Source organism: Convolutriloba macropyga, chromosome 1 (assembly GCF_964194025.1).
Source record: "Convolutriloba macropyga chromosome 1, txConMacr16.3, whole genome shotgun sequence".
Classification (NCBI taxonomy): domain Eukaryota; kingdom Metazoa; phylum Xenacoelomorpha; order Acoela; family Convolutidae; genus Convolutriloba; species Convolutriloba macropyga.
In genome coordinates, this window is record NC_134468.1 from 31045548 (window position 1) to 31063724 (window position 18177).

Here is an 18177-nt window from a genome sequence, read left to right on the forward strand (position 1 = left end):
ATTGTTGTAAGAATCAATTTCACTCTTTGAAAAGAAACGAAGGATGTTTGATTGATTGCCTGTTATCTATGCGCTGAAAGATTTTCTTTTTGATTTCCACCTTTCGTTTGTTTGATGAGCTTTCGCCTCTTCCTTATTTTTCCGCTAATAAATATTTATATAACTTTTTGCTTATTAAAAAGCCAATGAATGATGAATTCAAAATAAGAGAGTTTTTTTTCTGTTAACTATTGATCTTTTTTGAAATAAAAACAACCATAAATCGTTTTTTATATACTGCAAAATCGATACCGTATCGGCGATCAGAAATTCATGTCTAATTACTTTATTGGCAGACTTAAGAGGTTAAAATCATCGACGGCGCCTGAACAGCTTAGAATAATTAAATTTTCTTGTTAACTGTTCAGTTGGTTCGAAAGTGTTTCAAGCATAGGCTACGCGACTCCGATGAGGTCACTGGAAAATCTGGCGCTCAGCGAGAACTGCGAACCGGTTCGTGATAAGACTCATAATTTTGAAGTTCTTTACAGGAGACAAGTAACATTGCTCGAAACGAGAACGTTGCAAATTTTAGCATCAGTAACTGAATACAGGACAACCGGGGTCTGTAGAATCAGGTATTGCCTATATCTGGCATTTAAATACCCACGGGTGATAATTTCAAATGTATTTGAGGATTTTGAACTGGAGACATTTGGAGCGCAATTTGCCCGCAAATCAGCGCTGCCCTTTCAGTGACTTTATCAAATGAACTAAATGAAGCATCGCTCATAAATGCAGAAACTATTTGCTGATTTAATTGTTTGTCATCACACAAAATAACAAGACCTTTAAACTGTTATTTCTATTTTTAAGTTCATTATTTTAAGAGTCAAAACAAACCATAAAGGACCGCTTTCATTTGATTATAAGTTTAAAACTTTGATCAAGATGATTGTTTTTGCCATTTGCAGCTTCTTTTTGGGATTTTTAACCATGGCTGCGCAGTCATTGTCCAGTAACAACTTCATGCGCTTGGAAGAAGCGCTGGAAACGGTGGCCAGTCAAAACAGCAGATGGGAAGAGATCCCTGAGGTGTCCTTGGATTTCGACAGAGTCAAAGAAGGCATCTTGGTGTTATCTGTCAAGAAAACAAAATACAGTTAGTGAACTTTTTGGAGAAATATTGACTATTTTCCCATTATAGAGCCATACTTTAATTATGGCAAAGCAAAGTTTTACCCTCTTTTACCCTTTTCAACCTGATTACGACTGGAAAACCCCAGCTGCAAGCTACAGATTATATTACGTGGTGTAACAAAATTTTAAGCTCTAACTACACAAATTTATTTTTTCCTAACTACAAATCAGATGCAATTTTGCTTAATAAGATTAGGCAGCAAGTCGACAAAAATAAAAAAAACAGCGAGGCGAAAATACAAAATCAATCAACATTTTTAAACCAAATAATTTCAAAGGTCATAAAAATAATTAGCTTTTAACGAAATAAATTCTGATAAATTGACTAAAAAATCATAATGAAGCCAACAAGACTTGTCTCTGGTTAGACTTAGCCATACAAACGGACTAAAGATGCAAAACAACTAGAAAAAATTACGATCAAAAATTACAAACAATGCGAAAATACAAATTAGTGAAGCCATTAAAATCATTAGCTATTATCTGAATTTTATGCATTTTTATTTCAATTTCTATTTATACTAAGAATTCAGCTTAAATTAGACTGAAAAAATAAATAAGTTCAATTGGGCCATATTTGTAAATCATTGGGATCTATTATTACGGGATTGTGCTAAAGGACGAGAAAAAGAAACAAAAGTACACCATTGACATAAATTCTTATGAATACGCATATTATCCATCAAACAAAACATCAGTAACGTCAACAAATCAGTGAACACGTTAAATTTCAAAATTCAAGGAATTGTACGGGACTTCTCGGTGATTATAATAATTTATAAGTTACGAAAAGAAGAACAAAAACTGAAAAAATCGAAGAGTTGTTAAATATATTAAAAATGCAAAATATCATAATTCGTAAGACCATTCGCAATATACTGATCGCTTCGGGTAACATCATTCATTCAATCCTCAATTAAAAACTTATGGGAACGGTCAGCATTTTACGGCTACTTAAAGATTAAAAAAGAAGCAAAAAAAAACAAAATAAAAAAAATGTGCCAGAAAAGTGTCGAAGCCTTTAAAAAATGAAATTTTCAATAACCTTTTTTCTACTTTCAATTAATTTTTTAACAGCAATGGAATTCTTTATCTAACAGTTTGACTTTAACTGACCAACAAACATGAACAAATACCTTAAAACAACAAAATTATGAGAGAACTCTAGAATCAACGCCATTAAATTCAACAGGTTTTGATGGTAGCTAATATTTACCCTAAGTTATGCCCTGATGAGACACCAATGATTTTTCTCATTCATAGTTGACCAAAAAGACATAACAGTAAGTCGTTTAAACCATTTAAGTTTTTCGCTGAAAATCATATGGGTGATCCTTTACAAGCCATCTCTGAGCCGAAAAAACAATCAATATTATGATAATGTTTTAAGATTCCAAAAAAAACAAAAATTCGAAAATAAAATCACAAAATTAAAAAAGAATTATGAAATTTCGTGCATAGAAGTCATAACACCAATAGTTAGAAGATAAAATCTCTAACTAGGTCAAATTTGGTTGAATTAGTAAAAATGGAGGTCCAATAATTACTGAGACTGATTTACAGCTCACGAAAAATGAAATTAAGTTTAAGTTAAAAGTTTTTTCGAAAAATTATTTTTAATGTTTTAACAGACATTAAATTCAACAGCTTTCAGCAGAAGGCAATCATTACACTTAAATGAAGCGTATTCTTCGATTTTAAGAAAATAGTATTTGTCATGCGTAGGTAAACAATAAGACATCTTTTTAAGTCTTATGACTATGAAAACAACAACAAATACAGGCAAAAACCAAAAGTTCAGTAGAAAAGTACGAGAAGAAAGTGTCCAAGCCCTTTAAAGCATCAATTTTTCTCTGAAGACTTTATCCATGATTCGTTGAACATTTTTCTAAGCCAATGGGAGTTATCATTCTCAACATAATGTGACAAGAATTCAAGAAGAACCAATAATAAAACATCCAAAAAAAGTTTTTGAAAATATTTTGAAATCTTGTGTCATTGGAGTCATATAACGAATAGTTAGAAGATAAAACCGCTAACCAGATTAATTTTGGTCGCAGTAGAAGGAAGGTGGTCCTTACATCACTGAGACTGACTTACAATTCGCGAAAATAAGTTTATTATAGGTTAATTATTGAAAAAATTTCTCGAAAAGTCATTTGTAAAGTCTTACTAGCCATTAGCCGTCTACTGAAATCTCTGGATAGGTTCGCTTCATGCTCAATACGAAATCTATTGGTCTTTTAGTCAACGAGACTATGCCATAGGACATCAGAAAACTAGTAAAACCTAAAAAAGGAAAAGCAAAATTTCATTTAAAATTACGAAAACTCCGAGTCGAAGCCAAAAAACAACACGGCCAATTCCTCGGCCAAAAAACGGCAATTTTTTGTTCATTGGGTTTCATTTAACTGTAGGTCAGGTTTGCCACTATTGGTACCTAGTTACAAAAAAGTGACTAGTCTCTAGTGACCCAAGCAATAAAAAAATATGAAAAGTTTTCTAAAAAAAGATATCACAAATAGAATTCGATTTTTTATAGTAACCTTACCTATGAGACCAGAGCTAGTCTTTTTTTATCGTCTTTCGTCTAATAGGAACTCAAAATTGATTCATTTTGTGGTGTGAAATGTAATTTTGAATTAATATTTTAATAAAAAAAGATCTTAATTTGATGAAAAATTACACTAAAAGTGAACAAAATCAAGCCAAATATTCCATGTTCACACAAAACTTCAATCCTCGATATCTCCTAGAAAAAACCGAAATTCAAAAAAATCTGTTTAGTTTTGAATTTTACGCTGGACGAGCTGTTTAATGATACCACTCACGTTTCTCCACGATGAATATATCGATCGGCCAAAATTGATCGAACAAAAAAACCCCATTTGAGTATATAGTTCCTCCCCCCAAAAGTGGGGTCGGAACAATTAATCAGAGAGTATCTTAAAAGAGAGTTCATCAAAGAGAAAATTAATCAAAGAGACAAATCAGCCGAGCTAAAATTTAATTGAGAAAAATGCAACCCGATTACCACTAACTTTACAGTGAGCCGAATCGTGATGCACATTGATAAGAAACTCACTAAAAAATGGTTAATCTTGCCAAAATAAAGATATTGCAAGGTTCTGGATGCGTATATTAATTGTTACTGTGATAGACAATAAAGAGACGACAACTGTGTTAGTTGTCTATTTCTGATAAGTAGATTTGTACCAACTAGTTTGTTCAGCCAAATCGGATTAAAGCTCATGACTCTGATTCTTTTTTCTCATTAGACAATGCTCGTTCAACTATCATTCTTTCATTTTTAACCATTTCGTTGAATCACCACCTCTGTAAACATTCCAGTACCAAACAAACGCAAAGTCGAACGTTGCTGACCACTGTGTGTAGCGATTGCACTTTGCAGGTGCCTTATACAATCCTGACCATTTTAAGCTTTAAACTTCCCTACCTTTCAAATTTTGATTCCATCGGTTGAGAATGTCATCCAAGATTACCTCTATAAAAGAGTTTAATTTTAAACAATGCTTTATCTTTTCAGTATAATAAAGGCTCCCAAGTTTTGATCGTAAATTTCGAGCGTAATTATTTATATTAATGGACAGCAATGAGTAATGAGAAAATAAAAGGCTTGCTTAATATGATTCGAATTTTAGACTGGATAATCGGAATCGACCAGGAATTGAAAAGAGGCAAGATGAGCATGTTCTTGACTGCTACTGTTCCACGATTCTCTGAGTTCCAGCAGAACCCTCAAATCACTTACCTTCTGGGCGCCAAATTCTTCCATTCAACTCCCAAACCACAACTTAAGCTACAACTTGACGCGATAGGTGGCTTGCTGCATGTTTCTATCATTTGCAATGATGACAATGTGAACAAGTACTGCAAATCCAAATGGATTTTTGTGACTGAAAGTCTCACACTTCCTGAAGACAAACACGGATTTCTGGCTGAGTTCGCCACACGACTAGCTCCTGAGATTTCTGCTATAAGAGAGGGTCTGCAGCAACTTGCGAATTTTGATTCACGCCGAAAAGAATGGGACCCGACAACAGTCCAGGAGGCTTTGACCCTTTTGGGCGATTTCAAAGATCTGTCTAAAGATAAAGCTTTCGGTGCCCTCTATTGGTTCATGAAGTGCCTTGAAATTGCGACCAGTCAGCAGGATTTTGTAAACTGCAATGAACTATTTCATTCCGTTCATCATAAAGTTTTCGACTAGATTCGGTAACATTCGACATCCCCATTTGTACCTCGAGCAGAAATTCCGAGACTTCGCCATATTGCGTCCCATTTAGAAATTTGTTGATAACTTTCATTCAAATCAAGGATTAGTAAATTTAGATGAAGTTCTTTTTATGTATCACATTTAATTTGGTTTCGACGAAAACATTTTTTGCCATGCAACCCTTCCCTGTCCAGTGATCAAAAACTCTCCTAGAATCTTGCCCGAATTTTTAGTAAATAATGCTCAATTGTTCCTCTTGTCTTAATATATTATGAAGAGGTTGAGAATTAGTAGTAAAACTTTTATGACTAATGGATTTAAATCCCTCTCAAAAATTTTTAAAAATGTCAAAACTAAGTTTTTTCGTTAAGAAAAGAGAATAAAGATGCTGAACATTTTCATTTGTTCAATCAGTCAAAAATTATTCAGACAATGATGAAAAAAGGTTTCAATTTTATTTCCCGCTCAATTGAAATTAAAGGAGCACAAAATTGATAAGTTTAGATATGTAGGGTTACAAATGAAAAATAGGACCATAGGAAGGGAATTGAAGGGAATTCCGCCGTCAAAAAGTGGATAGAATAAATGACATTGTATTGGAAAATGTTTCAGAAGCTGTAGGTAATTCTATTCGACACGTTTGTTGATTCGACACGTCCCAGAAATGGCTTTGGTAGGGCGATAAAATTGTAGGGCAATAGAACTGCCACACAAAAAAAGTCCTTTGAACTACTATCATCCAAAAAGCGGAAGTGCAATTTTAAAAGTAGGCGTGATTTTTGAATTAAGAGTTAGTTGGTCGATGCATCAACTCCGTCATATTTAAAAGTGCCGTCATATTTATGATTTCTCCCATTTACCTAATATTTCTGGTTCTACTTCTCTTCGTTGCATTGTTTGATCAATCATTTACTACTAAAATTGATTAATGGCGTGAACTTTTCAATAATGTTTTGTAATGGACAGTGATGTAGAACAGACCAGTTAAGACTTGTTTGTTCCGACCCACTTTATTGGAGGAGGGAACTATATACTAGAACGTTTTTTTTGTTCAGTCAATTTTTGACGCTCTATTTATTCATCGTAAAAGGTTGTGATAGGTATCATAAGAAAGCCCGTCCATTGTAGAATATATACAGTTTTTTTTTAATTTCGTTTTTTTTTCCACGGAGTTATCGAGTTTTAAATTTTTGTGAAGATTTGACTGATTTTCGTTTTTATTGTTCACATTTGCCGTATTTTTACGCATTATTTTCCCATTTAGCAAAATTATGTTAAAATTTGTAGCAGTAGGGTTGTTCGTTTCACCTCTAAGAACAAAAGAGTGTCGCTGAAATGTTTTATCAGTTTTTGGCTAAAACTTTTGCTATAAATCTCGAAATTTAGCCTTATTTTCATCAAAAATGACACGAAGTACTATTCTTCGTTATTTTTTTAAATTAAATTTGCCGGATTAACATACCTAAGAACTACTGACACAATCTTCATTAATTCCAAAGAAGACTAGTTGTATTTTTGAATCCTTTGATAGTGTTAATGAATTGAATTTCTACCGGTTTTTGCTAATTTAGCTCGATATTTATGCAAAATGCATCACTATAAATTTGATATATTCTGTTTTCTGTCTGACTCTCCATATCAATAATATTCGGAACAGTTACACGTCGGTAATGGACGTACGACAATAGCGAGGCTTTTGTTTGACAATGTTTTTTTTCTAAATTTTGGAGTTTTTTAATTTTTTTGCCTGTACTATGGAAAAAGAATAATTCAAATCAAGATGTACTAACAACACGCCCAATTAGCGTACTATGAAGTTTCCAAAAAACCTATCTAGTACTTTCGTCGAAAGCTTTTAGTCATTTTGCTTTTAAAATTACAAAATTTGAAAATACACATTGAATTTTTTAGTTTTACGAGCCTTCTTCTTTTCTCTGACCAACTTGCAGCTTTCTGTCAGCAGAATCAAGTTGCATATATCTCCTAATGGATGTAATTTTCGCGTTTAACGTTTTCAGTGAATAGATCATGCTTTAATTTGCTTTGACACCGACTTTTGCAAAATTTAATGAAATTTTTCAGTTTGGTCTATATTTTTCCTTTTTATTGTAGTTGTAAGACCAGTTTTTAATAATTGGAGTTCTTGGCAAGTTCTTTTGAATTAAAAAAGTCCATTGGTTGATTTCATTTGATAGCTAATTTTTTTATTGCCTGAGAATCAAATTTTTTGGACTTGATTTTTAAATTTGCACCTTCCTCTTTTTCTTATTCTACTTGTTACCTAATCTCATAAACGACAGATGACAAACTGTATATCAGTTTAGTAGTTTTGATGTTTGGCAGAGTTAGACTTATCGAAGAAATTTAATACGTTGCTTTTTGTTTTAGCAGCTTTGATACCGATTATTCTTTTAGAAAATTTAGTTGTAGTTTTTGATTTTTGTCTCTTTATCTTTCATTTTGTAAACGTATGATATATTCAGAATGATGACACATCTTAATGGATTCCTGCTGAATCAAAAGAATTAATTAATGATTTCAGTTAATAGCAAAATTTTTTGTGTCTTTGAAAATAATTGTTCTCGAAAAATACAGATTTATTTTTTTTATCCATTTTGTACTTTTTTAATACATGTTAACTAGTCTCAAGTTTGCTGTCGCCTGTCTTATTACTTGCGCAAAAAGAGCGCACAATTGATTATTAAATATTTTTACGGAACAGATTATGGCTTTAACGGCTTCAACGCCGTTTTCTTGCAAAATTGAATGGGTTTTTTCCTTCGTCTGTTTTTGTTGTTTGTTTTTTTGAGGTACGAAATATTCTGGGTCATAACAGAGCTCAATGCATTCATACAAAAATACAAAAAAATATAAATTCACTATAGATTTTAGTTGAGATCTAATAATTTTCACAAATTTGAAACTATTTGTTTTCAAAAAATATAAACGTACTTTTTAACCCTGCCGTTTTTTTGTCTTATTGTTACCGAGTCTCTTTATGGACTGGTGTCATGTTTTTTTCTAGTGAAGTAGAAAATCATTTGTTTAGTTTAGGTTTTATTTAACAATATTTTTGCTTTGTTATTGTGTAAATTATTTTTTTTTTTAAAATAGACATTGGGGTTTGGATGTAATTTTTTGTTGTTGTGATCTGAATTTTTGTTGGTTTTGTCTCGTAGTCTTAATATTGGCAGTTATCATCGGCCCACTAATTTGGCATGATTTACCTTTCTAAGTGATGTGAGTTGGAACAATTTCATTCATACACAACTATTTTTGATCAATATGTTAGATTTTTCGAAAATTTTCTATCTCTTTCACATTTCGTAGACGATTAAGCCAAAATTGGGGATACGCGTGGTCGGAACATTATTTACGAATGCACACTACCAAGCCTCCGAATTTTCTTTTAGTCTTTTCTTCCAAAAACGCTTTCTTCTCAAATTAAGTTTAAAATCATTAAAACTGCATATGAGTACAATGAATTGTTTGTGGTACAATTAATTAATTGAAATATTAAGAAGACCAACAGTTTCTTAACTAATATTTGTCCAGTATAGTCAGATAGAGTCGACGTTAAAAACAGCCGAAACCTGACCTGATACAAAAATTAAACCAAAAATAAATTTTAATTAATTGTCCTAAATTTTAAATTAATTAATTACGAAGGGTATTTGCATGGGTAAGTTCGTATTGATCTCATATTTGGTTGCGATAGTTCAATATAACGTCCCATGAGCCCATGAAGCATGGCCATGGTCCGCAATAACTACAATATATTTAATTACAAAATTACTGTATTCAATGTTTCAGAATAGATATGCGGATGAATAATAACTCAATCGCCGGCCTGATTTAATTGGCTTAGAAAATTATTCATTTATCGATATTAAATTTTAGGATCTTTTTAAAATGGAACCTTTTGAATTTTTGCTCTTTTCAAAGTCATCGTTGGTACTACTCGTTGGTTTTTTGATAATTACCGTTGAGCATGGGTTTGTTGGTGAAGTACAACTGCACCGAAGTATAACCATGCCCAGAGTTTAATCAATATTTTACCCGAGAAACTTAAAAACCAATCAGATCACTTTAATTGCAAAAAAAAGCGCGAAGTTTTTGGACCAATAACAATGAAGAGATAGTTTTACTGTTTTATTATTTTATCAGGACAAGAACATTAGAGCGACTTAAATATAAACCAGAAATTGATAATTGTGAAACTTGGTCATGCTTAGTGGCTATTGGTAATTGATGGAAAATAATTACTTGTGAGCCGACGTTAAAAAGAGACAATGTTAAAAAGAGTCGACGTTAAAAGCAACGAAACCTGATTTAATTTAAAAATTTGTGTTTAACTACCTTGAGTTGTTAGGTAATTATGGTGAAATCTTTTTATTTTGTAAAATTGATCTACTGTTCGTTTAGATAACTTCGTACCAACTCCTATAAGCCGCTTATGCATGGCCGTTGTTTGCGATAATTATGGTATAACTATTTTGTCAACCACTTTTTATTTCTGTTTCTAGTAAAAAATAAAACTTCAGTTCTTAAATCATTGGTAACGATTGCATTTAAATTTTGCAGTGTTGCTTTGTACGCAAATGTATTTGGCTTTGAAACATCTCTCAATTTATCTCTCAATATTTTCAATAGTTTTCTGGCTCTTTTTGACGTCGGTTCACCTACACGTCACTGAGTCTGTGATTACTTAACTATCAATCTACGGGGTCTGGTTGCTTTGACAGAAATTTTTCTGGCGTTATTTATACTTAATCGCTGTTTGCATTTTTGGCACTTCTGAAAATTTTCCCAGTTTCAGCACACTTAATCGTTGGCATAGTTTTTGTCGGCATAGTTGTACGTAGTCTTCTTTGTGGTGCGATCTTTTTAAAAAGTACTTTTTAATAGTGCAATCTCAACAGTTTTTAACTGAAATTATGTTAAAAAAATCAAATTTACTTTCAATTTTTCTGAGTCGTTACTTCCAATTTTTCAATATTGTTGATAAAGTGTGAACTAAATCGATGTAAGTTATTCCATTATGCTGACTTTATTTGTCAATTAGTACAATCCATGCTGAATGGTAATTAAGGTACTTAAAGGTGATTAAAGCCTGTTCTCAGCTGTCCTTTTCCAATTATTCCCCAGATCTCAGACGGTTCATTTGGTGAGCAAGCAATCTCTTTTTTTTGGTGACTATGGCCACTTTTTTTGCGTCTGCGACTTTCACGTGGTACCGTTATTGCAGCCAACATTGGTCAAGCTATGGTCAACCTGAAAGTATGGTTAAGTAAGAATTCACAGACAGCCTCACGGAGGCAGGGGATTGAACTCTCACTCATTACCGTGTGAATCGCACACCTTACCTCTCGGCTATCACGCCACACGCTATTTAGCATCCTCTCTAAAACAATCCTCAGACTTAGTTATGTTACCTCTATTAATAACCGACTACCACAATCTAAATTTGCTGTTTCCTCTGAAAAGATGCACCCAGAGTTTCTAGTCACATACCACCAAGATCCCTTTTTCCTCACAGATTCCTATAAAATGGCCAATTTTCCCTACAATTTATAGCAATATGAAGTATTTTACAGCTTATTATAATATCAGAAAACGTTCCAGTGCCCTAGAAGAATTGGACAAAATCAAAGTATCATATTATTTGGTTGTACACATATATTGGGCACCCAACTATTAATATTAATTTAAGGCATCAAAAAGTCTATCTTCTTTAACTTCTGTCTAAAGGTTTCCACTTGTCTTTATTTTTCTATTAAGTTTTTGCTAATTGAATTAGGGTAGACGATGTGTTGAAGGTTGGTTGAGTACGCGTAGAATGCAATTTGTGACTTCCTTCAAGTTTGGCTATTTTTTAGAGCAACATTCACGCAATTACACCCAAAGTTTGTTGAGTTTTAATTAAGCAAAGCAACTTTTCTGTTAAATTAGCAGCATAATAAGCAACTAATGAAACAAGTTCTTGTCTTCTAACAACAAGGAGACTTGGTAATGTGCGTTTACACAAAATGTTCCCACCCCGCGCTTCCATAATTTTGACTTAACTGTCTTACAAATGAAGAGATTTGAGATTTAAACAAACGGATAATTGTGTAAAGAAAATTTTATAAATCCTAAATATTGAATTAGTTATATAATGCGCTTACCCGTTAACGAGCCCATTATACCGATCATCAAAATGACTACGAAACAATACAAACGACCGACAAAATAAACAAAAACACAAAAAAAAATTTCCAGCAAAAACTCCACATCTAATATTAAAAGCACATGGTTGCCAAATCAAAAAACAACCAGATAAAGACTAAAAACAAGTCCTCAACTACAAAGTGGATGTGACATGACTACAAAAGAACTAGATAACCAGTCGACAAAAAGAAGAAAAAAGAGACGAAGTTCAAAAATCCAACGAATTGTTTTAAGTCAAATATTTTCTAAAGTCTTTTTAACCCTTACCTTTCAGCTAAAAATGTTTAGTAAATTTACGTATGGATCCTCGGAGAATCTGTCTTTTGAGAGCCTAAAAAATTGGACAAGACTAAAAAACAACTAGAGATACAAAATACAGAAAACAGAAAAACTTGAAGCCATTAAGATCGTCAGCTACTATCCTTAAATAAATGTTTTCATTTCACTCTTTATTTATAGAATTTCATTTAATATTTGTATAAAAAATTCCATTTCTTCACTTGGGTGTCATATGTAAATCAATGGGGTTTGTGATTAACGAAAACATTTTAAAGGACAACAAAAAGAAATAGAAAAAAATATCACTCACAAAAATTTCAAGAAAATGAATAAGAAATAAAACCTGGGCCGTAACTGGAAATTAAATATGTTCTTTAAATTCACAATACAAAAAAGTAGATGGGACGTCTCAATGATTAGACCGAGTTTTAAGTTGACAAAAAGAGGAAAAGTATGGAAGAGTTCAAAAATTCCAAAATTTTGAAAGCAAATAGCATATAATTGTCAAAACCATGAGCTATCATTTGACCAAATTGAAAAAATTCATTAAACACATCCTTTAAAAAAATTTGACAAAAATCTGCAATTAATCAGAAAAATCTTATAACTACACAAAAACAACAATTACAGGCAAAAACCAGAATTTAAAAAAAATCGAGAGAAAAGGGTCGAAGTCATTAAAAAGTAAAGTAGTAAGTAAAAATTTTGGTTACGTTAATAATCCTCTCTCATTATTGTGATAAAGTGACTGGAAGAACAACAACTATTGTGATTTGATATACGAAATTCACTAAAATTCAAAGTCAACTCCTAATAACAGAGCCATTAAAATCAATAGCTTTAGTGGAAAGCATTGAAAACGTTAGTTTATACCTGCCTCAATTGGCAGCAAATGAGGTCATTTAATCAAAAAGACATTAAAAATGACATTCAAAAAAGTTTATTCAAAGGAGATAAAATGTTTTTCAAAAAGACAACATGGTGCCTGAAAGAAATGATGAAGCCATTGATACCTTAAATTTTTTGCTGCTAGCCTCCTTTATATTGAGTAAAGAGTTTTTAAAACGCGGGTGGAGATTATATTACTGTTATAAAAAGAAAAGATTTCTAGAGAATACCCATAATAAGGAACAAACATCCAAAAATGAACATAAGAAAGGAAATTAAAAAAAACTGCTATTGAAAAATTTCGAAGTAATTAAAACATTGAAAAAAATAGTGAAAAATTTCTGATATGCTAAAAGGTTTCTCTCAATATTTTGATAAGGTGACTCCACAAAAAGCAAGCACTGAACCATTCTGAACTGATATTAAAAAAACACCTAAACTCAAAGACAAATTGTAGTATCAGTGCAATTAAAACCAATAGCTTTAACGGAAAGCACCAAATGAGATGATTGGCATCAAATGAGAGTGCAGCAAGTTAAATGATTCAATTTAAAAGCACTTTTAAAAATCCTTTAAAAGACACAAGCTCATTGAAACACAACAGTTCCTTTAAAAGGACAAATACAGAAACCAAAAATGCAAAAGTAAAGTGGAGGAAACAAGTGTTGAAGCCATTAAAACCATAAATTTTTTGCTGCTGACTTCCTTTATATTGAGTAAACAGTCCTTTGAAACGAGGGTGGGAAGTTACATTATTGTAATAAAATGACAACGTTTCAAAAAGAAGAATAACAAAAATGAAAAAAACATCCAAAAATTATTTAAAATATTTGAGGTCTCTTAGCGTCAAAATCATGGAACTAATAGTATTAAAACATAAGAGTAACTAAACTTCTTAATTTTAAGTTTCAGCATAATACGCTCGAAAAATTGGTAAAGACGTACAGGTTTACAGAAATGTATTTAAAGACCGTTAATGTGCAATGTTCTATCCAAAAATATTTTTAATGCCTCAAAAACCATGTGTATTCATTCAAAGCATTATTGGCGTTCATTTAATCTTTTTTTAGAAACCAAGTGCGTTTTTATTTAACCAGCCAGGTTGAGGCATGACTGAAAAAACAATAAAAACAGGCAAAACACAAGAATTCATTATAAATGACGAAAAACAGTGTCGTAGCTATAATAAACCATGAGCAATGATTCACTGAAAACAAAATAAATGTTCATTAGTAGCAAGTGCGATTTTTCATTCATAGAGCCTTGATTTGAAAAAAAAACCTGTCTCTAAATGACACCAGAATAACCAAAAATGTAAAAAAAATAAAGAGCTCTCCGAAAAAACGGAATCTTTCAGAATTGTTCCTTATTCTACTAAAAAAATTTTCAAAAAGTAAAAGTTTGCAAAAAAAACGCTAAGAGTGAACAAAATCACACCTAAAAATAAAATGTTCAGAAAAATTTTATCCCTCGATGATAACTCCTTGAAAAAAGGGACATTCAAAAAAAAATTCCAAATTGTACGCTTAAAGAGATTTCTAATAATATCACTCACGGTTCTCTCACACGAATATATTGATCGGCCAAAATTGGCTGAACAAAAAAAATAAAAACCCATTTGATTATATAGTTCCTCCCACTACTAAGTGGGGTCGGAACAATTTTTTAACTAAATTGAAAGTATGCAAAAATGCCGCTTTAAACTCACTTGACAGTTGTTTTCAGTAATTGTCTCTTTATCAAAATATTTTGCCTGTTTTACAAACACAAAAGTTTGGCTCCCTTTCCTTGGTTATTGCGCCTGTGGGGTACCTAGTTGTCACATTGTATCAGTTGTAGTACATATTTAAGGTTATAAGGTGATGCTTGGACCCTTAAAGCTCACAAAAATTTCGACTGTTGTTTCTGTTGATTTGTAGTGCGTCATTGTCACGTGAAATCTAATTTTGTACAATATTTTATTCGCTTTATCTTGTCGATTGGCCTGAGTGCTTTTCTCTGTAAAAACTTACCGTTGAGTGGACAAGTGTCAGCTAAACTAAGTGGTTCAGATTCGTTTTGTTAGTCAACAATTCTTGAGTTACAACAAGGAGGCTCGGTAATGTGCGTACGCACATAAGGTTTCGACCCCGCTCATGCATATTCTTGACTTAATTGGCTACCAAATGATGGAAAAAGAAAATTTTCAAAAACACACCTATCGTTCCATAAACAACCAATGGAATACAATAATTTCACCCCAGAGGTCCGATGAACGTCGTTGATAATATGACTACTAGAAAGGACAATAATAAACATAATAAACAACAAACATAATTTATCACCAAAAACCAATTTCTATAATAAATAAAAATAATAAAGAATCAAACTCTTATCAGACAACATCTAAACGCAAAAATTTAACCTATACATCATTAGAAAAAGTATGGAACCTGTCCCCAATGCGACTGATTAATAGGTCGACAACAAGAGCAAAGAGGTGCGAAGTTCAAAAACACGTTTCTATTTTTGAAAACATTTAATTTCACTTAAATCCCTAAAATATTCATTTATATCTCCATGGGAAGCAATTGAGACATTTCATCATCCAATGTTTAATTGCGCAAAATGTCAAAGCCAATGGGACCTGCGATTATTGTTACACATTAAAAAGAAAACTAAAATCTTAAAAAATGTACAAATACAAAAAAATCTCAAAAAACTTATGAAATCTCGTAGTAACAGTAGTAACAAAGCCGTGAAACAAATAGTCGAAAATAAAACAGTTACAGAGATTTAAATTATATTTCTCTGGAAATGGTTGGTGACCTATGTTTACAGAGACTGAGCTACAAATCGACCAAAATATTAATTAAAAATGATGAAGCTCAAAAACCCAATAAGGTTTTTGAAAACAAATATTTTCAAAAGTCATAACAGACATAAAAAAGATTTCGAAAAACAGCGATGAATTCAGTTGCAATGCCACAGGAAGCCAATTGGGCCTGTTAATAATGAGTTTAAGTCACGACCCCTCAAAATAACAACAAATATATAAAGAAGACAAAACTTCAAACAATTTTACGAGATCACACTGCTCAAGGCACTACAATTATGAGATGCTACCTGCAAGAACAGTTTATTGTCACTTTTATCAAAATTTAATATTAAAGAGTCTTCCTTCTCAAAGGATTACCTAGACATGAAGACAAAAAGAAACCCAGAAATTAAACAGTAAAGAAATCTCGAAAAATTTTTATGAAAACAATGGTCGAAGCAATCAGTCACAACCTATAATCAAGCAGAAGACGTATTGAAAAATGCATGAATCGACAAAAATAATTGAGTTTTCTAATTAATGAATTGAGTCAGATGATTACTAAAATGGAATCAAAAATTTTTTCTTTTATTTCAACTTGAAAGTCATTAAAACAAACAGCTGTGAACTGATGTCTTTAACTAGGTTCAGGTATGCGTCCTCGGTAAGCAATTGAGACCTATAGTTAATAGGTATATGGCGCATAACATCAAAGAAAGACAAGTATAGGCAAAAACATTAATAAATTTTTGCGAGAACATTGTGTCTCAGCCCAAAAAGTATAAACTATTTAACAAAAACAATTTAATTTTCAGATACGCGTTTTTCACGGGATCTGAAATTTTACGACTCTGCTTTCTTTAAATTTCACTTGTCAATAAAGCGATAACACGCCAAGGAAACAAACCGAACTAAAAAAAATTTGCAATTAAGCTCAATAAATTGAAAAGGCGTAGTACCAAAACCATTAGCTGAACATAAAACCGTTACGGACATTAATTTACAACCAACAACAAAATGGTCTGCGTGTTTTTACTTTAACGAGACTGCGCTCGATGTTAAGAGAAATAGGATAAAGTAGTGGCAAAGTTTAAAAACTAACTGATGTTTTCCTAAAACAAATGTATTCAAAGTCTTAGCAGGCATAAGATAACAACTGAATGGAGTGTCAAGGTTTGTTTATAGCTCTCAAAAAAACTGGATCTTTGGCTGGGGACAGTAAGTTTGTGGGTTTAAAGATTGGGCAAAAAAGATAACAAATGAAAGCAAAATTCAACAAAAACATAAATTTTTTTTACAAAAACAATTGATCAGAGCCATAGAAACCACGCGCTTAACTCTGAAACCGTATTATAATCTCATTGGACCTCGGTTTTTGTAAACATTATTTGCCTTTAATTGAGCCCTGATTTGAAGTTCTTGTAAGTAAGAAGAAGTATACATAAACATTATTTAAATAGCAGAAATAATTTGAAAAAAAATCGCGCCCTATTAAAATCTAAAAAAATTATTATCGTAGGGATCCATGGCGAGACCAAGATCAGCACAGATGTTGCTGCACAGATGTTGTTCAAGTGGTTTCAAAATAAATCATTTTTTTAACAAAATCTTTCAGTTTGTCAAAAATAAAGAAGCATTTTGTATATTCAACGAAGTAAACTTGCAAAACACTGGCAAAATTAAAACTCCAGAAGACTCTCAAATCCAGTGGGAGCAGACTAGCTCAGGTGTCAGCTTAAAAAGAATATGGCTGCAGTTTTAAGGTTTTTATTTCCAGCAATTTTAAAGCAAGTCGGCTGAAAAAGCAAATTTGGTCCCAATTTTGGTCTAAAAAAGTAAATTTTGAAAAATTTAGCATCAATTCTAGCCAACAAACTTGGCCCAAAGAATTCAGCAGCCCCCCTCTATCTTAGAGATAAAAATTAATAACATTACAGTTAACAATTGGAACAAATTTAATTTTAGCAAAATGGACGAAAAATAGGTCAAAAATACCGAAAAAGTGAACAAAAACGGCTATAATACATCTAATATTCACAAAAACTTTAAAGCTCGATGACTCCCTACAAAGAGTCTTTTTAATTCCATGGAATTAGAGTCTTTTTAATTCCATATTCTACGCTGGACGGTCTTTTTAATGATACCACTCACAACTCTACGATGACTATATCGATCGGCCAAAATTGTCTGAACAAAAAAAACCCATTTGAGTATATAGTTCCTCCCCCACTAAAGTGGGTCGGAACAATAAATCAAGTTGAGGTTAAAAAACAGAAAATCTGCACCGCAAAAATGTTTAAGTTGAAGTTTCAATTTCTCGCGAAAAATGGTGCAGTTACTATCTCGTCACAATACCAAGAACACGTCTCTGTATCCAACCATATTATGAAAAACTTCTACCCTCCAATCAGATGGAAAAAGAGAAAAAACACCAAAACCCGTAAAAAAATTTGAAGCGGTCCTTGTAGACAAACCCGGAAGTGTGAAAATGCCACATGAACACATTTACGAGGTCCTAATTCCACACTCAAACGCTGACGTCGAAATAGAACGAGAGCTCCACAAATTACAACTCAAACACGCACAT

General features: G+C 32.3%; 1 protein-coding gene across 1 annotated transcript; it reads left to right on the forward strand.

Moving 5' to 3' along the window:
- The first annotated feature begins 876 nt into the window (after positions 1 to 876).
- On the forward strand, positions 877 to 5578 carry LOC142348216 (uncharacterized). Its single transcript, XM_075399488.1, has 2 exons — positions 877 to 1141; positions 4842 to 5578. Exons 1-2 carry the CDS (start codon positions 931 to 933, stop codon positions 5408 to 5410), a joined length of 780 nt encoding a protein of 259 aa, XP_075255603.1. The 5' UTR covers positions 877 to 930; the 3' UTR covers positions 5411 to 5578.
- Positions 5579 to 18177: the final 12599 nt, after the last annotated feature.

Bases quoted from the DNA above. Each gene is read 5' to 3' on its own strand.
- LOC142348216 (XM_075399488.1), top strand. From the start codon at position 931: ATGATTGTTTTTGCCATTTGCAGCTTCTTTTTGGGATTTTTAACCATG. The intron at 1,142-4,841 runs GTTAGTGAACTT...TTCGAATTTTAG, and splicing joins TGTCAAGAAAACAAAATACA to ACTGGATAATCGGAATCGAC.